Below are 23,376 nucleotides of genomic sequence, written 5' to 3' on the forward strand. Positions count from 1 at the left end.
TTTCTAATCTCTGTATCCTATACAACACTTAAAGAACAATCACTCTATCTCTGTAAACCATCTCTTCTCTGAGCTTTACTAGCCTTTCAGAACAAGGTAATTCTCCTGCATTTACTGAGTGTTCAGGGACATAAAAATTTCTCTTGGGTCTGAAATAGTTCAGAAGCAGTCTAGAGGAGTCTGTGTCATTTCTATTGCAATCTTAAAAGGTCTCAGGCAGGGTGTTAAGGAACTCTACGCTTACATGGAGTTCCACTTATGGCAGCTAAATCACTTTGCAACGTATTTTGCTGCAGAACTGATAGAATTTCCCTGGCATGCTGACAGCTCTGTATTATTTACCAGGAAGCCTTTTGCACAGAACATTAAAAAGGTATTTTCTTACTTGCCTCTATGCCATTTTGTCTAAAGACCAAGTGAATAGCTCTGCTTGCACTCCCTCCAGCTTCAAATTATACTGTATGCCCACCTGTGGCACTATCAGAGTGGAAAAATTTACCCAGGAAAAATGTAACTAGGTCTTGTTCTCACAAAATTACTCACCTACATTGCCTCATTAATGTGATGGCCAAGTTATCTTTAGATCAAAGCTGCTTAACTATTTGTTAGCAAAATACTTCATGTCCCTCGCTGAAACTGGTGTATTAAAGGACAAAAAAGTGGGATTAAGATTTAAAGGGCAGTTTTTCACATCAGCAGTCCCATTAAAAATGAAAATGGGTGAATACATGGAGGGGAAGCAGGACTAAGCAGTGTGCTCTCTACGTCTTATGAATGCTGCAAACTGGCAGGGAAAGCAACAGGAAGCCTGGTTTTAAGTCCCTGGGATGGTGATTTTAAACACTTTATGTTCTGTTAGAATGTGTCCTCTGTGCAGGACAAATCCTGCACTTACTGGTCTCATCTATGGTCCAGCATCACAAAATAAACCACTGTCAGTGATGATTATCAAAACACTAACTTCTCAGTGTTCAAGGACCTACTGGCTGCTGGCTTCTTTAATGTGAAGACATTCATATGCACATTAGACCTCAGGTAGTTCTTGCACTCCAGACCCTAACATGACACCATGCTTGACCCACAGAAACACAAGTCTGGTATGATGGCCACACTGTTTAATCCAGCACTTGAAAAAAACCAGAGTGGAATGGGCTTTTAAAATCTGGTAGGTGAAGTGGTAAATCTACATTTAGGAAAGACTGCAGATGTGATTGAATTCTACCAAAGCAACTCAAGCTAACAACATAGTTCAAAACTACTTCTAGTCTCAGGAACATACTTGATCTGAAACAGCAATAAAGTCTGTCTGTGAACAGGAACAGTACACTACGCATTATAAAGCTTATTTTCCACAGATAAAGAAGAAAACCATTAAGAAACCCTGCTGCTTCTAGAATGTTATTTTTGGACTAGAACCCTTACAAAATATTTCTTTCAAGCTTCCTGATATGCCATCTCTTGGTTTTAGAACTTTTACTTAACGAAATTTATTCAAATTGATTCCATTAATAGAATAGCTGATTGCAATGTTGCATGAACCTGCTTGTAGTACCTGGCAGTCAATCTCAAAGCTTTTCAAAAAATCTCCAGAGGAATTCATCAAGCATAAAGAAATACGACGGGGTATACGCAGCAATAAAATGGGCTTAGGTTAAAATGCTGAGTGCATCTGAATTTCAAACAAGGCGACAGATACATAATTTTGTCAAAAACCAGGGGAAATACACAGCTTATCTGATTTCGCTACAAAACCAGAGAATAAGATTAATGCTCTCCCTCAAACCCAAATGATTAAAATGTTCTTACACGCAAATGAGATTACAGTGAATAGTAAAACTGTGATAACTATTTGTTAACTTGTCATACATTAGTATTTCATTAAAATATTTAAGATTTCTGCTTAAAGCTACAGAACTTCTTGCCTGTACCTCCAGAAGCTCATCGGGCTAGGACACTTGTTTAGGAAGTAAGAAATTCATCTCCCAACCCATATTGTATCTTATTATGAACAGAGATTCAATACTTGGATCATACATCCCGTAAGTTTTCCAAATATTCTTATATTCCACTGGTCACTAGAAGATACTTCACATTATAAGCTCACACAAAATAAGACAAAGCTGACTGCGTGTACTTCTTCCTCTCTTCCACATGAAGAATTATGGAATGCTAACTGGAAAGGAAAACAGGAGCCTACTTTTAAGTATCCTAGCAACAATAAGATACAATGTCACTGAAGTCATCCATAGGACAAACTAATCATAGAATCATAGAATAGTTACGGTTGGAAAGGACCTCAAGATCATCTAGTTCCAACCCCCCTGCCATAGGCAGGGACACCTCACACTGAACCATATCACCCAAGGCTTCATCCAACCTGGCCTTGAACACTGCCAGGGATGGAGCATTCACAACCTCCCTGGGCAACCCATTCCAGTGCCTCACCACGCTAATAGTTAAAGAACTTCTTCCTTATAACCAATCTAAACTTCCCTTGCTTAAGCTTGAACCCGTTAGCCCTTATCCTATCACTACAGTTCCTAATGAAGATTCCCTCCCCAGCATCCTTGTAGGCCCCCAATACTGGAAAAAAAACCCGAAGAAAGTTGTTTATCCATGTACTTAAAATAGATGTTCATTGGAATTTCAGTCCTGATTTATTCAGAAAGCAGTTTCAAACTTCTCTTTCTGTACTTCCTTTTTAGAAATCTGCCTTTGTAGAAAAGGTTACGTCCTTTACTAGGTCTAACTATTAAGTTGTGAATTAATACAGAGGTAAAATATATTTTCTTATGCAGTAAGGAAAGAAGCAAACTTCAGAATGAAGACCATCCATATCAGGAATCTTGTATCAGCTTTGACTGAAATGGCCAGATCAAACTTAACTGGTGGCCAAAACTAGGACCAGACTGAGTTTGCATAGAAGGAATTCACAAACTTGATCATTCAGGTTTCTTGATAAAGATTTCCACCTGAGACAAGCTGTGGGGGATTTACCTGGAAAAGAAGCTAGCACTCGGTACCCAAAAATACAGTCCACTTTACTTAAAAGTATCCCTGCGCATATCTCATTTCAATTAGATTACATAAGGAAAGCAATGAAAGAGTAAGTCTCTGAGAATCTGTACTTTTTCTTTTGACAGATGTTAACTTTCCCCTTTTCTTAACAAAGGAAAACATTAAATACTTTGCTTCAACCTCACATTTATGTTTACCCATTCAGAAAATGTTTATTGCCTTGCATGTTGATAATAATCATTATTTAATAGCTTTTAGTCTAAATTCCTGTGCATTTCTGTGTTCCGTCAGGTCAAAAGAAATAACATTCTGGGTGACTGCTATAAGCAAAGGGGAATTATAAATGACAGTAAATTGTGTGATTTTTATGGGTTTGATGTTAAAGCTGAGGAGAAATAATTATCTTACCATGGACAACGTAGTTCCCAACTGTTAATTGATTTACTTTGTGCAATCTGCATGTAGGTTTTCGTAATAATGAACTGTTGATCACTAACCTCATTTCCCTTCTCCTTTCCCTGCTGAGTAAGTAGGTAATTCACAAAAAGAAAAGAAAATTAAATATTAAATGTTGATGAACATCTCATTTGCTAAACTTGAGACAGACCTGGAAAGCTAGATATTAATGTTTCCAAGAGATCATAAGAAACGAGAAACAAAACAGGCTACATTATAGGGATGCTTTTGCTGCCACCTAAAATAATACTACAGTAAAAACTTTACAATTGAAAAACTACCCAAGCTAGCACAGAACTGTTACTGCAGCACAATATCCCTTGTGTACAGCATAAATCTGCAGACTGTGTTTATGAAACTATTAGGCTGAGCCATTGAATTACCTCTGACAAAAGTCCTCCTTTCAGTGATGATACACTGTGATCTTCAAAATCACTTCTCCCCTTTCCTGAACTTGCACTTCAAAGTTATGAAGCCTGTGTCTGGACTCAAACTATTCACCTGCAGCGGAGTATTTTACTCCACTATTGTGTCTGAAAAGTCCTATGCTATCACCCAAACATAACTCATTCATCCACTTCAGGTATCAACAGATTCCATTCCAAATAATTTAATTGACTTATTCATGTGTACACAAAAAAAATCCCTACTCAATTATTCTGTGCAAACACAGTTTCCAGATCATTGCATTTTTATGTATTTATTCACCAATTTGGACAACTTTTTTTTATGTACTGTAGCTTGCAGGGCTAGAGGGTTATATAAATCTGTGCTGATGAACTCACAAATTATGTAAACAAGGAAAAATAAAAAGTAACAAAGGCCTAAAAAATTGAGAAGGGCTTAGAAGAACCTTACCATGTGAGAACAAGGTAAAGATCTTGTCCCACAAGTGAGTGGCACTTAGAGGTAACTGACATCTTTTTTTCTGTCCCCAGGATATTGATTCCCTATTTGGTTGCATGGTGACCTTCTCTTTATATTTTAATATCATCTCTTGCATTAAAGTTATCTTTCTACTTATTCATGAAACTAAGTCTGTCAGGCTTGCTTGCCTGCTTGCTTATGCTAAGACAAACCAAGATAACTATTGAAATAAGTTGTTATTCTAGTGCACAACTGAGGGAGGAATGGAGAGTCTAAACTTGTTATCACATAGAAGGCTTTATCACATATAAGACCTTTACACGTCCTTTTCCCCTGAAAAAAAAAAAAGATTCAGTGGCTTTCAACTACAGCAGATAAGGACCACGAGCTTAGGGCAATGGCTGAGCACTTCGGCTTCTGTGCTTGGTTCAGTGAGTTTGCCAAGAGTGCAATCCAAAAAATGCAAGCAATTCTAGCTTGTCATCTACAGTGTGAGTTTTGCTACAGTACTTAAAGGGGGGTGGATGGTTTAGAAAGTTGATATAGGATGGAGGCACCTGTGTGCTCTAAGACAGTTGCTTTGAAAGCTGCTAGTAACTGCTCTTAGCTGAAGGTATGCCTGAGGATAGGATGTCACTCTAGGTAAGTTGGCATTATGCATCTCTCCAACACAGGTGCTGTTACAGTACATGAACTTACTGGATATTACTCCAAATTGTCATTTGTTCGAACCAAAGTGTCTGTTCTTTACTAGGATATTGGTGCTTATAAATTGCGATATTGATGATGCCCAAACAACTTAAGAGAGAACTTGGATGTGGAAAAAAACAAAACAAAATATCCCACCATGGTTTGGGTTCTGTTTCCCTTAACATAAAAAAGCAAGGTGTGATTCATTCCAGTTCTAGGGGTTTCCAACCAAAGTCAAGATGGCAATGGGTACACAAGCAGGAAGTTGTCTGGAATCCTAAATCTTGTGAGTACTGGACAACACAAGATTGTTCAGCCCAGAATATGTGGTATTTTTTTTAATCCTGGACCAGTAGAGAGTATGAACTGCTTGGGAGAGGAGGCATATAGGATGCTACTGCTAAATTTTCATTATGGAAACATTGTGATAACACTTTTCCTCCTCTTGGATTTAGGTAATTAGCTCCTAGTAAAACATCTCAGTTTTACTTCCTTTAAATGTGACAGCTATTTACTTCTGTGTGTGGGAAATCTAAACTACTTTGTGCAGTTTTCAAAGGCTAATTTTCATTTGCAACAAAATAAAAACTGGGTTGAATATTTAATTACTTCTAATTCTTTCCACTCTGACTGTGTTTACAAATATATTAATGCATTTTTTTACAATGTCTTGCAATCTGTCTGTAGATACTTTGTGGACCACAAGCTGTGGAATATTAATCTAAGTATCCGTGGAGCATGCCAGGGTGAGTTCAGGAGTTTCACTCAGTTTTTTTCAGTAATATTGCTAAGCTTCTGTTTCTACTAGAATGGTATAAAAGAACAGAACACAACTCTCCACTCATGAACTTCTTTTCCTGCCCTCTAACTTACACTTAGTAACACATGCTTTCAGTGATAGAAATATGGAGATTAAGTAAACAATAGAATGTTTAACCAAACATTTAATTGAACTTTTTTTTTGCTCACCGTACAGAAACAGCAGAGTCCAAACCTTCCAACAAAGTGCAAGGCAAATGACTATCAGCTAAGATTTAGGAGTACAGGCCTTCTGGAATGACAGCAGGGAGATTTGCAGTGTTTGCAGATGTTCCCAAACTAGCTGGCTAGTTTGCTGGCATCTAACATTCATAGATGTTCTACAAATTAGCTGGTCCAAATCTGACCGGGACATAGATTTTGTAGCACAGTGCTGACTATTGCCACATAAGGGTTGCTGGTACCCATCTGGTGAGTCTAATGTTTGCTTGCCTGTCTACCTGAGCTGCAATAACACCACTGCACCATAGAGTACTTCAAATCACTGCTGCCTTCACATGGGTATCTTGCCTTCCCCACTGGTAGCAATAAAGTTATCACCCTAGCAGAAACACAGAGAAGCCAAGTGAAGAGGCAAAGCCCTGCTGCCCAAGGAAAGGCTTCTGTTTGTCCAAGATGCACTTCTCTGAAAGTGGGGTAAAGCAGGGAGAGAAGCAAAGGCACTGTAGTTGTGAGATGCAACCCCCTACCTTAATGGCAAATCTACTTTTGCTTTTATGCCCCAGGTAATGGACAACATATGTATAACTACTGCACTAACCTCAGCTGTAGAAGTCAGAACAACTCCATTTACCTGCAGTAGGGCTATGCTTATTTGCATTCCCTCTTTCTAACTTATGCTGCTTACAAGGTATATTCAGAGGCAGTCTGCTCTCCTAAAACAGTCTGTAGTAACTGTATTTAGGGTTAAGGGGAGAAAGCGCAGTTGCTCTTTATGTTAAATGTCACAATAAAAATGTTTTGTAAAAGAAAAAAGGTGTAAATTAGGATTTGTGGGCCCCTATTCAACAGATGCCAGCTGGATCACAGTACTTGCAGTTTTTCATGTCTGGCAGTGTTTTTTTGGATCTAGGAATAAGAGAGCAGCTGTAATATGGCATATAATGGCTTAGCACTGGGTGAATTGGCAGGGTTCAAGTTTATGCAGCTCTCCTGGCAACTTGGCAATTCTATAAACACTTAACTCACCCAAACCAATTTTTCTTTAATGGAAAAGAAAACTTAGCTAACAGTGCTGAAAGAAATAAGATTTTCAGTCTGATCTTAATGTTGCTGAAGCAAAGCACACAATAAAGGAAAGCAATATAATTTCACAAATGAGGTGGAACTGCACAGGGTAAAAAAGAATTGTTTGGGCTCCAGAAACTTCCTGTGAGTTGAGGAAGGAGATGGATAAATTAGTAACTCTGGAGAATGGATTGCACATAGCAGTATCAAAAGACATGATGATTCTACTTAAATTATACAGCTTTGCACAATTAATCTACTCTAATTCACTGGCACAGCCATCCAAGCAAACTTTTCCTTTCTCCAATCCTTTCTCCAAAGGAGTAGTGCTTATCAAATATCCTGTTGCTTGCACTACTACATAAAACCATGGCAAAACTACTTGTTCTAAATACAGTTGCTTTGATTTTTTATCAATTGAATTTGAAAAAGTGCATTTGGACTAATGCTAATTAAGACTGTGTGGGTATCTTATTCTAATATAATAGGAACTACAAGTTTCTATAATACCCTGATCTGGTCATAATTAATCATGACAAGGATCCAGTTGAGCTGAAAGTGATTTGTTCCAGCCTAATTAAAGGTCACTGCTAGCTGGTTTTGGGCTTCATGAAATAGACCACGTTATCGCACATTTTCAGTGCAGACACAAAATAATTTAACATGGTGCAAAAGTATGAAGCATTTACATATTTTCCAAATCAGAATATAAAGAAATATAAAATATTACTTACACCAAAGATCTGAACTTATTTCAGTGAACTAACTAGTGTCAAAACAACTTCTCTGTGAGGAAGAGAAACAAGAGAATTATTTTTGGAGATAATTGTATCATCCTACCACAGTGCAGAGGAGATAATTATGCTACATAAATGAAGTGTATCTCCTGATAATGTAATGCCAGACATATATGCTCTCAGCATTATTGCAGCCTTGTCAGCCACCATGAGGTTAGGAAATGTAGTGCATTGGGAAGATCATGGAAAAGGCAAGCTAACGTGGACCTCTGTGCTGTGGCGGCAGAGCCACCATATCTCCTGCTATTTCTCAATCCTTCCCAAGGCTTGACATTGTGTGTGGGGTTAGGTGATCTTCAGGATTTATATTAGTAAATGACATATGTATATCACTAGAGATGGCACCTTGTAGAGAGCTGTAATAGCCTCCGTGGCCTCGCAGTCATCCTCCTCCTCCAGTTCCCACTGTGCTTGCCGATGCTTCTCTAGCAATTCATGGTAAGCCTAAAAAAACACAACAGCTGTATTTAAATAGCTGAAAAAAATTTGATACCTTCTTGTGATTCTCCCTTTCCTTTCTTTGATCCCTCTGCCATGTACCATCACTACAGTTAAGTGTTCAGCTGGAATTGTAAGTCAGAGGGATATTGCCTTACCACCTTAATTTGAGCATACACAGTCTTAAATATGAAACTCCATAGCCTAAGCAATTCAGGTTAAATAATACATACCCAGTACTGTAACTGGCACTTTTTGGCTTGTGTGCTTCATTTGATCATTTGTGTATTTTCTGACAGTAAAAGAAAAGAAAAAGAAAAGGTAAAAAAAAGTGCTCCTTTTCCAGTGGAAAGAGAAGGAGACAGAATGATACAGGGACTCTATCTAACCTTAACTATCTAGGTCATTCTGCCATATAAAAATTCAGAGCTGCAGCAGCTAAATCATTACCATCCAACTTGTGTTCAAAAGAAACTGATGTGAAGAAAGTTCATTGCAAAATCCACGTTCATAACTGGCAAGCACTTTATATTCAGCAGAAAGCTCAGTTACTGCTGAGACTGCTATCATGGTGGTGCGAGCCTTTTGATGAGGTGCAGGGGGCAAGGCAAAGAAGAAAGGTGCATTTGATGGGTACAACTCTGGGCTCATGGTGAGGATTCAGAACCAGTTCCTTCACTGGGCTGGCTGTGAAACAATGAAACAGGTATAAAATAGGTATAAAATCTCCTCAGTTCTGAGGGGATTGTTTATACAAAATAATTACTGGACTATTTAAGTCAAACCATGGGAGTTAAATGGGAAATAGATATCATTTCTTTTTATTCTTCAAAGAGTTTCTGGACTCAAGACCCTATTTGTTCTGGGGGAAGAAAGGGCTCTCTCCACTGTGGTAGCAGAAAGGCTTAAATTTCTGACTTGGTTTATTATTTGCACACAGACATTTGAAAATACTAAGACTCAGCTGTATTGTGTCCTGCAACATGAAGAGTAAGCTGCCCACTTCTACTTGCTTGTCATAAGCAGATCATTAGTCTACAGTTTAAGTGCATTTGTTAGCTTTCCTAAGATGTACAGAACACAGCATCTCTTGCACAAAGCTGTGTGGCTTTAACTTAACAGGGGAGAAATCTTGATACAAAATTCCTTAAGCTTTTTGGATGCATCCAAGAGTTTTGAGTGATGTATATACAGAAAATACACTCACAAGTGCTCAATGGCTACAAAAATGTGTGACAGAATTATTTGTCTCAAGTTATGAAAAGCCAAAGAGGTAAAATGTGCTCTACTCTTTTAACGTGTCTGAAACCTTTGGTTTTGAAGTGAGGTGTTGCTGCACAGGTGTTGCATACAAGAACAGTAACTCCATTATCCAATTCATACAATATAATTGAAGAACTTGGCCTTGCAGTACAAAATTGCAGTGTTGAGATCAATAAATTTTGACAGTTTATTACAGCTGGAATCTGAGTCTTCTCATAGATTAATTTATCTAAGTTATTAGATTTCATCAAAAGTTTAATGGTGCTGGATGTTAACCACTTTAACCTTAAATTATTTCTTTTTATGAAAATTGAGGATTGATTTTTTTATTATTATTTCCTAATAACTTGGGTCTGTAGTTCTCAGTGGTTATAGGATCTCCTATATGTATTCTGAACTGTAACAATGGACCTTTATAGAAAATAGGGCCAAGAAAACATTACACTGGCCACTGTATACCATATTAAATTATCTATGGCAAACCTTCTCTAATGTATCCTGCCAGCAACCATAATGAGTTTTCCCTCAGCTTACATGAAATTTGATAGTCTTTTGAGCTTAGTAACCTCACTCATAGGAAAGCAATTACATCAGTGCAGCCTGCTTTCTTCTGTAAGGCAGGAGAGATATATTCTTCCAGAGATTTCCTATGCTTAACCAAACACATACTATCTCAGTAAAAAATGTTTTCTACAAAACACGCAATCTAGCATTAATACCCTTCAGCATTTTGTTCCAATGCAACAAGACCAATACTGGAGAAAAAGTCTCTAAGCAAGCCTAGGCAATAAGTGTCTGACACTATCTTCCCTGTGCTACTATATTCAACTCTCAGGAAGACTCAAAACTCACAACTTTATTGAACAGGGAGGAATCTATAATATATCTGGCCTTAAAAAATAATGGAACAGTGAAAATAAGCTTTTATGTGCTCACCTTAAGAAAATCGTGAACATCTTCATTACGAAAAGTTTTACTGAGGAGACTGCCTTGTTCAGCTTTCTGTCTGTGTTTGAACTCTTCTTTCTTCTTTGCACAGCTCTCAAGTAGTTTCAAGATCAGGTCTTTGCTTTGCTGGATATATTCTGGAGCATAAAACACTCATGATTAGATACCGCAACTCCACATGGAGAAATTAGCATCCTCTATTGTCACACACCATAAGCTCACAGAAAACTTTTAGTGAGTGAAAGAGGCAAGTAATCACTGGAATCAATGGAAAACTTCAAATTTAAGTCTTACCCTGACACTCTTTAGATGTGAACTTTTGGGTTGTTATATTGGCATTTAACTCACCAGGTTTTTGTATCACTACCATCCTGTGCCCTCCCTGTCACTGATGCTGCTGCTCATGCAAAGCCAGTATGTTAGCTCAAGAAACAGATTCCCACCTACAGCACCCCAAAAGAAGCGGCTCATTACTTAATTGCAGATATGCAGATGCTGCAAGGACAGAGGCAGCAACGTATGGCATGGAGAAAAGATCCAGAGCAGTGCTAGTTCAGATTTGCTTGAACTGGCATGCAGCCATACCAGCCTCCCAAAGTGACTCATCCAGGAGCCTGCAGCAAAAGTTGTTAAGATCCCTCCAATGTTGTGCTTGTACCATGAAATATTTGGGACCAAGTTTCTCCCCTCTTCACCTCCCCTGTAGGTCCAAGTGATTTATAAATTCCTGAGTCTATCTGGACCCTGTGCTGGAGTGGAATTGGTGCTTTCAATGTTCTGCAACTACATTCTGACTCACTGCCTGTCCGCATAAGAAGAACTTTATTCATTTCCCTCCACTTGTCCTTCCCTAGACCATTATGTCACCCCAATTCAGGCAGCTAAAGGGGAATGCAAAAGAACAGTCTTCTGTGGCTGCTGTTCTGCCACATCATGCTGTTGCGACTATGAGAAATCACTTTGCAGAGAAATAAAGGAGTGCATTAGTACAGTACCAAGCAGTTTACTTATTCTCCATGCTAATTTATTGTGCTTATCCACAGACTGATGATACACAAAACACTTGAAAGTGCACTGAAAGTACAAGAAAGCCTGTAATAAAAATGTCATCTGAACAAACAGCAACTGTTATTTTTAAACACTACTTGATTCTTTACTACTTCCTTGTTTGTTTCCTAGCAGCACAGTCTTGCTGGCTTTGTGCTCTGCTTACAAATTACAGGTACAGTTCAATTTATGTATTTAGGAGCTCATAAGCAAGGTCAACACAGACTCACGTGTGAAAATGCTGCACTCCAGATTATTTTTGGTTTTACTTTTTTAATCATGTTCCATTTCCTGGGCAACCAACCAGCTATAGCTGACCCTGCCTGAGTAAGGGGGGGATGGACCAAATGACCTCATGAGGTTCCTTCCAATCTCAACCATTCTGCGATTCTGTGAACTCCTGACTGAGACATGGCACAAATTATCAGCATGAAGCCTGAAAGTGAATGAGCAGCACTGCAGCTAGAATATACTGCAACAAGACTACATTCATTCTGACTATCTAGTTCACTAAACTCTAACCCTGACATTTTGTTAGGACAATTTTCTTTAAATATGCCCACTAATAACAGCAATGGTTCTGGAAAATGTTTGAGAGTAAAAAACTCCTCGTTTTTGCTGAACGTGTACTATAATTTTCCATGAGACCTGAAGCACGGAGCCTTTGGTACAGGACCTATCAGAAAAGTTGGGGGTATGTTTCTCAATATGCTGGGCATTAGGCAACACGCCAAGTGACACAGGGAGAACCTTGTCAGTCAGTCAGCTTAGACTGTTATAACCGTGTATTTAACAGACAGGCAATGTGAAGGCATGCAACAGGAAGAGGAAAAGACTCCATTTTTAAAGTATTTTTAGTCTCATATAGTAAAAGTCAGGTTTATCTAAAGATTATTTGCCTTAAAATTATGTTTTCACAAGAGTGATAGCACGACTATGTTTTGTGTATCTTCTGGCTCCACATGCTAGCAGGAGATCATAAGACAGTCTTCTGCATGTATACAGCTATTACTGTCCCTCATGTTAGCCAGTATCATCGACAATGTCAAGTATCTGAGCAGTAAATGGAGAAATCTCACAGATACTTGTAACAAATGTGACTGTTCTTTAATCTTCAAATTAATGAAAGAAGGTATAGATCATGTGAACTGTGGAGTAATTTCATAGTAATGCCTGGAACAAGACCTAAAAGGCTTAAAGCCAAAGTTTCAATTCTGAGCATCCACCCATCACAATAACAGTGTTTGCCAATTCATTAATATGTTTTTAAAACAGAGAAGAATAGGGCTGAAGCTATAACACACTAATGAGAATTTATACCCATATTTGTTAAGTCATGATCTCTGCTCTAAGTACTCACCATTACTGAAATGTGCCAACTGTTCCCAAAAGGCCTTGTGCAGATCTGTTAAAAGTTCTTCCTTTTGTCGGACTGAGAGATTATTCTTTACAGTTAAATGGTCCAGAATATTTGATACAATATTTAATCTACACTTGCACTCTTCTGGTATACAGGACTTCAGTGAATCGATCATTTTCACCATAAGCTCCCTGTTGAATAACCTTTCCTGAATATCCTAAAACAAACATTAAAAAGCCCTGTTTAGAAACCAAGAATAAGTCTTCAGTTGTGTTTGCCATTTCACTGAAATTTTCATTCACAAACTATACAGAAAACTAAGGAGGCTTCTCAAGACCGTGTGAATAACAATCTCCTGTACTTAAATACTTCTGAAAATCTTGACTGGTGTAGGATAACAGTGGGTTTATTGCATGCTCAATTGCTATTTTCATACCTGGACAGCTTAGTTTACTTAGCTACTCCAATGCAAAAGTAACAAGCTAATAATTACTGTACCTGTTTATTGGTAAACCAAATAAAATTAGCTATCCCTTTATTCTCCAAATTACTAATAAATGCAGTGGGCTAGACTGATTGTAATGTTAATCTACAAATTAACTCTTCCAGTAAGTCCTGTGCAAAATGAATTAAGGATGTTAAGATTTAAAACAACATAAAGCACAGTGCTGATGCATTTGTAAACACATCTTTCCCTCTTAAGACTGTATCACTAACAGATGCTAAGGCTTTTCAATTCCAGTTAAAGTCACTGGACACAGAGTCACACAGCAATTTATCAGTGAAAGTGGAATAAATACTTTGAAACAAAAAGAAATGTCCTAATGCTGAGGATAACAATTTTCCTTCATAATTAGATTTAGCACTCTTGCTCTGGTATGCTGGCTGTATTAGTATCACTTTTTCCTAACATGACTGCCTCAACACTATTTTGAGAAAGAGAACTCAAGTGCAGAGTTTATCTTTTTGTGAGTCTTCATAAATTGCAATGGAAGCTGAGCTCTTCACAACAAAACTGAAAGAGGCAACTGAAATAAGGAGTCTACATCATTCCTCAGGCAGGACTGACAGAATCTGTACGCTTGAATCATTCTTTTGTGTTCAGATTGACTAAATCTCTCTTAACTTCTATTTCTTTTTGTACTTTACCATTGCCTGCAAATCTTGAGATTCACTTAATAAGCTTTCTACTGCAATCATCTTCTCGGTCAGATCCATCATTATCTTTGTTGCTTTGGCACTTGAGCATTTTGATTCGTCCAAAAAAGCCTGCTGGGCTTTGTCAGTCTGCTTCCAGAAAGTTTCCATCTGTGGAATATGAATAAGAAACCAATACATGTTTCCTTATCAATCTCTAGCATTTGATTAGCAGTCTCAGCAATCTCTAGTATTTTGAGCAGGTGACAGTTTGTGGGTGAAGGTTAAAGGGAAAACAGCCATGGGAGACATTACTGTGGGGATCTGCTAGGATCTGCAGGACTCTGTGGATGAAGCAATCTACAGACAGGTAGGAAAAGCCTCATGCTCACAGGCCCTTGTTCTCATGGAACACTTCAACCACCCTGATATCTGTTGGAGTGACGGTATGGCCCAGCACAAGCAATCCAGGAGGTTCCTCTATTGTGGAAGACAACTTCCTTCTACAAGTTATAGAGGAGCCAATGAGGAGAGGTGCCGTGCTTGACCTCATGCTTACAAACAGGGAAGGGCTCGTTGGAAATGTGATGCTCCAGGGCAGCCTTGGATGCAGCGATCACGAGATGGTCAAATTCGAGGTCCTCAGAACAGTGAGAAGAGCGTGCAGCAAACTCACTGCCCTGGACTTCAACAGAGCAGACTCTGGCCTCTTCAGGAACCTGCTTAGTAAGGTTCCATGGGATACAGCCCTAGAGGGCAGGGGGCCCAAGACTGTTGCTTGATATTCAAGTATCACCTGCTACAAGTTCAGGAGTGTTGCATACCAACTAGAAAGAAGTGCAGCAGGAGGGCCAGGAGACCCCTTGGGTGGATAAGGAGCTGCTGAGGAAACTTTGAAGAAAAAAAGAGGCTTACAAAAGGTGGAAGCAAGGACAGGAGGCCTGGGATGAATACAGGGATGTTGTCCAGGAAGCTAGGGACCAGGTTAGGAAAGCTAAGGCCCAGTTAGAATTAACCTTGGCTAGCGATTTTAAGGATAACAGGATTCTATAGGTAAATAACAAATAAAAAACAGACTAGGGACAATGTAGGCCCCTTCCGGAAACTTTCAGGAGAACTGGCTACACAGGACTTGGAGAAGGCTGAGATTCTGAATGGCTTCTTTACCACAGTCTTCACTGTAAAGGCTCTGACCGCACCACCCAAGTCTTGGAAGGAGGACACAGGGACTGTGAAAACCTAGACCTTGGGCCCACTGTACATGAGGATCTGGTTCGAGACCATCTTAAGAACCTGAACGTACACAAGTCCATGGGACCTGATGAGATCCATCCACGGGTCCTGAAGGAGCTGATGAATGAATTTGCAAAGCCACTGGCCGTCATGTTTGAAAAATCATGGCAGACAGGTGAAGTTCTTGACGACTGGAAAAAGGGAAATATTAACCTCCATTTTCAAGAAGGGGAAAATGGATGACCCAGGGAATTACAGACCAGTCAGTCTCACCTCTGTGCCTGGCAAAATCTGGGAGCAGATTCTCCTGGAAGGCATGCTAGGGCACATGAAAAACAACAAGGTGCTTGGTGACAGCCAGCATGGCTTTACTAGGGGAAATCCTGCCTGACCAATTTGGTGGCCTTTTATGACGGGGCTACAAAAGTGATGGACAGGGGTGGAGCAGTTGACATCATCTACCTGGACTTGTGCAAAGCGTTCAACACTGTCCCACATGACATCCTTGTCTCTGAATTGGAGAGACATCAATTTTATAGATGGACCACTCGGTGGATAAAGAACTGGCTGGAAGGCCACATGCAAAGAGTTGTGGTCAACAGCTCAATGTCCAGCTGGAGACAAGTAATGAGTGGTGTCCCTCAGGGATCGGTGTTGGGACTGGTCTTGTTCAACATCTTTGTCGGTGACATGGACAGTGGGATTGAGTGTGCCCTCAGCAAGCTTGCCAATGACACCAAGTTGTGTGGTTCTGTTGATACGCTGTGAGGGAGATGAGGCACTGGAATGGGTTGCCCAGGGGAGTTGTGAATGCTCCATCCCTAGCAGTATTCAAGACCAGGTTGCATGAAGCCTTGGGTGAGATGGTTTAGTGTGAGGTGACCCTGCCCATGCAGGGGGGTTGGAACTCGATGATCTTAAGGTCCTTTCCAACCCTAACTATACTGTGATTCTACGACTACAGTAAGAGGCATGTAAGTCTACTAAGAAGTCACTGAGACTACAGATAGCTTTCAGAATTAATTACAGAGAACATTTTGTAAAGCTGAAGAGTCTATTTACTATATGATGATAAACGTACTGGTGGCACATAACCAGTAGGTCAACTTTGATCTTTTAAATTGTAGTCATTTGGTATAACTTGCTACGAATTTGTTGCTAGTTCTCTGCATATTGCATCTCTAAAAGCCAATCATGTTGTCAGTACTAATGGTCAAATGTAAAGGAGGTAACAAAGTGCTGTCCTTTTTCTGGTAAGTCTGTTTAGCTACAGGAGCAGCTATTCCAGTCAAACAAGATTTTTGCTAAAAAAGGGAAATTGAAAATTTTCAGTTTTTCACAAAGTCTTTCCTAGTCACATGCTACACAGCACTTTATTACCTGTACTGGAAATAAGTACTTATGTAGTATCAGTGCAGTACATGTGCCAATTCTGATACATTATCATACCGGTATGTCTGGTTTTAAGCTCCAGTCCCACAAACATGATTGTGCACAACTGTGAATATTCTGTGGTAGTCAATGGGATTCCCAGTACACATAAAGATAAGAGAGTGTGTTCATCACCATGATTTGTATGAAGTATCCGTGAGTGTGACTATGGCATCTGTGAGTTTGACAAAAAAAAAATCTTTACATAATGCAGGGAAGAGTGGATTAGTTCAAGGTCCTGACTATATGAATCTGCGTACAGGGAAATAATTTTCAATATGGATGAAGCATCTGCTGGCTTAAGAGTGCCAGGCCCACTGAAGGATGACTGCTACTGGTGAATAGCTGCCTCATGTTGCTCAGCAAGGCTGCCTGTAGCTTTTTTATGAAGCTAACTCTGGAGGACTCTAAACAATCAATCTTTCACAGAGCAAAGTTAAATTGCAAAAGAAAGCTGACACACGTGTACCATCGTTACCAGTACTTCCACTACAAAGTGAAAGGTACAGAGAATCAAGAAGAAGCTGAGAAAATTCTCAGTGAAGCACTAAACCACTAGATATGAAAAAAATATTTGCTCCTTTATAAAAAAGCCCAAGGCTGAGATGATGGGCTGCTTACTTCACAGCTGAAGTGCCACAGTCAATCAGCACAGGCAGCTCACAGAGCCATCAGTCTGACTAGTCAGTCTTCCATTTTCATCAGCATTAAATTTGCTCAAACCTCAAAAACAGGACTGGGAACTAGAATACCTGTCAGATGACTCAGTTTACTGGAAAAAGTACACAGAATATTTTTAACCACCAGTTTTCTAGCCTGCAAGCTATTGGATGTAGTGACACTACTGATGAGAAAGAAATTAACCTTTGAGAATCAAATGCTTGCTATTAAACTGTATTTCTACATCAACGATGTAAATGTACATAAATGTGCAAAGCATACTAAAAGGTTGTACAGTAATTACTTTCTTAGTACTTATTTGAGCTAAAAGAGTCTTATAGTCTCTTATTACTCTCTTAGTTATGGACGAATGAAGAAAAAAAGGTGCTAGAATAAAAGTCTTAAAAGGCTATACGCAGGCTTAAAATAAATCTTTACCATCTGGCAATCAATAGACATTTCTCAGCTCTAAAATCAGTGTGATAAAACAGCTTTTGTATAAAAAACATACTGCTGCCCAAAGGGAGTTGGAAATACTTTGCTGTAGCAATGCAAAAATACTTTCAGTACTCATGCACATCTAAACTACAGTGGACCAGCCAACAGTTAAAGAAAAATACATAAGCATTCCCCATTGAAGAATTAGATTAAATATTAGAAAAAATAGGAAGTTACATTATCTATTATGTGCTCAGAATATTCCCTTTCTTTCCTTTCTAGATCTTCTAAAGTCTGGTACTCTGAATTATGGGCTCCTGACATCTCAGTATTCTGGAGTCGAGACTCAAGCTGTCTCTGTAATTCTTCAAAATCCTGGGGAAAAAATAAAAAACAACTGGTATGTTAAAAAGAAAGAACAGACGTAACTTCTAAATTCACGAGTGAATTTGTATGCCTGTTCTGGCTCGTGCCTAGGAAAGCTGACCAAAAGCATTCAGAAAGTTTTGTCTCTGGATAATGAATGTTCTGCAACAAGCAAAATAAAATCAAGGTATATGGAACTGCACTTAAACATATGGTATATGGCAAGGAACTGCACTTAATACAAACACATACATTTCCACTACTATGTGTGTACAATCAAGACTGTTGTCCATTTAAGCTGAATTCAAGTTTTAGTAAACACTGCTCCACAGCCTTCATACTAACAATCCTTTGAACCTATTCACAAATGTTTTATTGTAATGCACATGCCCCATCTTAAATGGCAGCTATGAATGCCACTCATAGCCATACATACTGTGTACAATGTTTTGAAAACAATAGACAGTATACAATGTGTTGAAAACCATAGATAGTATCCAGATATGATCATCAGATGATAATGTTTTCTGCAGTGCTAGCACACAGGGATAAATACACCTGTAATGCTTGTAAGGGACAAATTACAGGCTACCTGATTTATATGGGTTTGTAAAATTCTTTGAAATCAGGATGATTTTTTCTGAAAGCTAATGTTACTGACAAATACTAGTCTTCTGTATTATCTAGCAGGTTAGTACTGACATGGATAATTCTTCAGTTGCTGAAACATGCCTTACGTAACAAATATTTACTTTTAATACCACTCAATTTTGTGTCTCAATGCATTAACTTAATAACCTTATACTTTAAAGAAATGTGACCAGATTTTGACAAGCTTCACAAACAATTTCATCAAAAATCACGTGATTTTTTCTTACAATGCAGAATTAAAAGAGGAAAATGCTCTCTGCAACAGATCATAAAACCTTTCATGTTTCCAATGTAGTATTACATTAAATAGTTTCCAGTGCCACTGTGTTTGCTTATAACCAATGTCTCTTTCACACAGTATTTTTATAACCAGCCTTGCTGCTTATATGATATCCCAGCTCTAAGGCTGTCATGTTTGCAAGACCTTTCTCTCCATAGCATAGGACACAGGAACCCCATATTGGCACTTAAACAACTGGACTACTCAATAAACCACTGCATCTAACAAACATGACAAAAAACCTAAAAAACCCTAAAACCCTAAAAAAAATCAGTTTTTGCCTTGCAGCAGCTCAGTTAGATGTATGAAGATAGTGGTGCCATCCAGGCCAACTGAAGGTTAGGCTATACTGGGAAACATGTCTGATCTGTATTACCTCTGTTTATAAGTCATTATCAGAAGGGATTTACACAACAGATCTCATTTTTCATTTAGTAAATACAATCAACTTTAATACTAAAACTGAGGATTTAAGTCAGAAGCATGGCTTTTAGGCAAAATAAATTCTGATATAAGATACAACTACAGAGATTCCTGATATTCACAGATTATGAGACTGCACAAGCAAAGTAAATCTCAACAACCAGAGTTGACAAGCTGACAGGCTCACACCTAAATGTGGAATTCCATCCCTATGTAAGAAAAAAAATTGTCATTACTGTGAAAAAATTGACTATTAGACTAGGCTCTTAGAGTGGTGGAGTCTCCTTCAACCCAGACTTTTCTCTGACTCTAATCTGGAAAATAGAAAGTGGAACCAGTAACTCTCCTATTTTGTTCAGTTTTGTAAAGCTTTTTCTTTTCTTTGTAATAATCTTAAAAATAGTACTGTCACCACTTCAAATGCAATTTAACTATTGATATATGTCTTCTAGTTCAGAAGTAGCATATGGATTTTAATGCACGTATGTGGAAGGAAAAAGGACAATGAGGAAAATAAATATACTTTTCCTTGATGAAAGCCTTGAGTTTCTTTCTGGTACTTCTATTTCCTGCTATTTCCAGTAATGGCACATAGGACCAGACAAAGACTTGATAATTAGAGATTATTAAATCTGAGCAAATAAGGTTCATAATGCTCTGTTTGCTTGAATGGATTCAACTACAAAATACTTTTATCCTTAACAGATTACACATATCACCACCCTGATGACCTCATCCAATAGCAAAGAGGAAATGCATACAAAGCAATAGAGAGAATCAACCAACAAGGGAGTTTCTTTGCACTTCTGAAAAAGATTACAAATTACGTTGCTGCTAAAAAGGAGCAGGTGAGATAGCCTGCTGTGGCAGCTTGCACTAACTGGTGGGATTAACTCTTATTTTCTGTTGTTCCTAAATCATAACCAACAAAATCACTTACGTTTTCTTGAATTAAAAGAATCTTCTGAAACAAATCATCAGTAATCTTCTTTTTATGATAAAAGTCTGTAACATGTATTTTGAGAATCTGAATAACCATCTAATTAAAAGGAAGGAAACAAAACCCAGGGTAAGTGCCAACATCGTAAGGACATTTTTGTGATAACTCTTGTTCATTTACATCAATCAGTGAGAATATAGTGAATCATAAGCAAAATAACAGAAGCATCATCAGTAACTCTGCTGTACTTCCATTGTAAAAATTCTTGGCTCTGGCTTCAGTAAAAGTGGTGTGGAAGGTGGTGTTACATTCTAACAAGGACAAGGACATAATCTCATATAAACTTGTAGCCAGACTGACATATTTAAAACTATCCTCTCTTGGAGAAAATGCAGATCACTTGAAAATATAATGTCCATTTTTCTAAACTTTAGTGAACACCTAAAACTGGAAGATACTAACGTGTTCATTATAGAATCACAGAATAGTTTGGGTTACTATGTTTTCAACTGTAGTTGGTTAAACGAAGTATCAACATTTTTATGTACCACCCAAATGTAACCATACCCAGTTCTAACTACATTCTCTTACAAAAATATACATCCATTTTCCAGCTGTGATCCTTTTAGTGAGATATATATATATTTTGAAAGACTAATACTAGTATCTTCAGAAAGATATTTTTGAGCGCTGGGATAATTTCTGTATAACCTCCTCTCTCCTGCCTCAGTTAAGAGTGTCGGTGTAAAGACAACTCACTTCATAACTAACTGTTGCAGGAATTTCCAATGTGAAGATAAAAATATGTGAAATTCAACAGCCACCTGCCTGTTATTCATGTACTTGAAAACAGATGATACAGAAGTTGCCCATTTTAAACATATAAAAACATAAATAAAATCATATTGATATAAAAAAACGGTTATCAAAACCAATATTTCAGCTGAGCAAAAGCTAGAAAATGTTATAATTTTAGCTCAGTAAAAGAGAAAACCATAAAGCAGCTGTGTTTTGGATCACACTTGCCAATGTTTTGGATAGGAGTTTGACAAGTCTCAGCATACACAACCAAGACAGCACATACTATAAAAAAGACAAAAACAAAAAAAAAAGGATTCGAGAAAAGACTGGAGGACAAATTTCTTTTTTCTAGACATGATGCTAAGAAAGGCTGACTGAAATCAGAGAAAGCAAAGTGGGAAAGGAAGAAACTATTGTCTGGAATGACATTTTTTTACCCTTTCTCCTGCTAGCAAAAACATAAAGCTATTCAAAGCTTCGGCTAAAGGTCAAAGTCATCTGCCTTTCATTGTAAATTCTGGTGGGCCCTGAAGTGTGTTAAATGCTCATTTTCTCAGTGTTTCTGCAAATACATCACCATGTTGTGACTTTACCTTCATTTACGAATTGATGATTAACTTCCAGATCAAGTTCAACCTTCCCTAGTAAAGCTAAACTTCCTTCTGGAATCTGATCTGAAGTTCCCTTTCTCATTTACTTAGGTGGGAACAACTCACCAGAAGAGAAGCTGTGTTCCAAGTTTACTTTCATGCTTCTTCTTTCGGATTGTGTTGAAAATCCCACCCCTTGAAATATTCTTAGTACATTTAATAAATTATGTCAGAAATTATAATCTGTTCAAACAGAGATTGTGAAAGAAAGGGAGGAGAAAACTCTATACTTCATGGCTAAATTTATATTAACTAGGATAAAACTCAGTAGCAGTAATGATTCTGTCCTTGACCATAACTAGTCATCATAAACAATTCTAACAGTTTTCTGTGGCTTTAATAGCATACATCCATTTTTGGTTTCTTGTGTGAGGGGGTTTTTTGCTCTGAATGCTGTGACAACCATAGCTAGCTATGGTTTAAATGGGTACTTTAATTCTTCAGTCCTACAAAATAATGACTATTGTACTTTCCACAATGATATTGATTCAGCAGAACCAGATTTTCACTTTACTCAAAGACTTTGGAGTCCTTGGAATTGCAATGCACACTGTCCTTGAGACATAAACTCATCTATTAAGTAACTTTCCCCCTCTTTTCATGAAACTCAAGTGCTGTACCTTATTCTCTGGCATAAAGTTTAAAACCAATTTTTTATATTATCCAGTCTGACCCTCTGTATTTCACAGCCCAACATATTTAATTATATTTTATTCTTTTAGGAAGCTGACATTATATGCAGAACAGGAGAAAAAATAAAGACAATACTGTGGAAATGCAACTTTGTTATACTACTTCCCACCTAGCCAGTTGTTTATGTTATTTCCTAAACTGATATTCAACTAAGATGGTCAAAACAAACAGCTATAAGATATGAGTACTTACCGCATGCTTTTCTTTTCTTAGTTCAGTATCAAGAAGCATGAGGTCTTTTAAAGTAAGACTGCAAAGGCAGAGCTTAACATCAAAACTAAAACAAAGATTAAAAAAGTGTTAATACCAATCTAAACAAAGGTTACACAGAAGGACAACGACACAATAGTTTCATTTAACCACTAGATTTTCCTAAAAGCACTGCCCCAAAACAACAGTCAAGTCACTTCTATATTGCCTTCTCTGTCAGGTAATGTATCTCTACATAAAAGTAAGCAAAACAAAACACGGCTTTTAACAAAGTTGGAGTTGCAGTTTCCTTTAGGAAAAGGCAGGATAAATATAGGCATGAGTGGCTACACCAAGGCTTTAAATTAAAACAGCTATCATGAGTATAAATTTTGAAAATACTCTTCATCACTAGTACCTTCCCCAGTCCTCACAGTGACACAAATATGATTTTCTTTGTTCTTGCTAATGAGAATACAGACACTTACATATTCATCTAGGGTTACTTTGCCATAGGGTAGCTGAAAGAAAGTCAGAGCTGACAGTCCATTTCA

General features: G+C 38.1%; 1 protein-coding gene across 2 annotated transcripts in view; it reads right to left on the reverse strand.

Annotated features, from left to right (window-relative positions):
- Nucleotides 1-23,376, reverse strand: part of EVC (EvC ciliary complex subunit 1) — a 55,375-nt gene that overhangs the window by 23,714 nt on the left and 8,285 nt on the right. For both annotated transcript variants that reach the window (XM_034064548.1, XM_034064547.1), the window contains exons 5-11: nt 22,826-22,910; nt 20,490-20,588; nt 18,067-18,204; nt 14,080-14,238; nt 12,931-13,147; nt 10,512-10,660; nt 8,220-8,318 (exon numbers count right to left, since the gene is read on the reverse strand). In XM_034064548.1, coding sequence (XP_033920439.1) covers nt 8,220-8,318; nt 10,512-10,660; nt 12,931-13,147; nt 14,080-14,238; nt 18,067-18,204; nt 20,490-20,588; nt 22,826-22,910 — 946 coding nt within the window. The remainder of the gene's footprint in view (nt 1-8,219; nt 8,319-10,511; nt 10,661-12,930; nt 13,148-14,079; nt 14,239-18,066; nt 18,205-20,489; nt 20,589-22,825; nt 22,911-23,376) is intronic.

Source organism: Melopsittacus undulatus, chromosome 7, assembly GCF_012275295.1.
Source record: "Melopsittacus undulatus isolate bMelUnd1 chromosome 7, bMelUnd1.mat.Z, whole genome shotgun sequence".
Taxonomy (NCBI): Eukaryota; Metazoa; Chordata; class Aves; order Psittaciformes; family Psittaculidae; genus Melopsittacus; species Melopsittacus undulatus.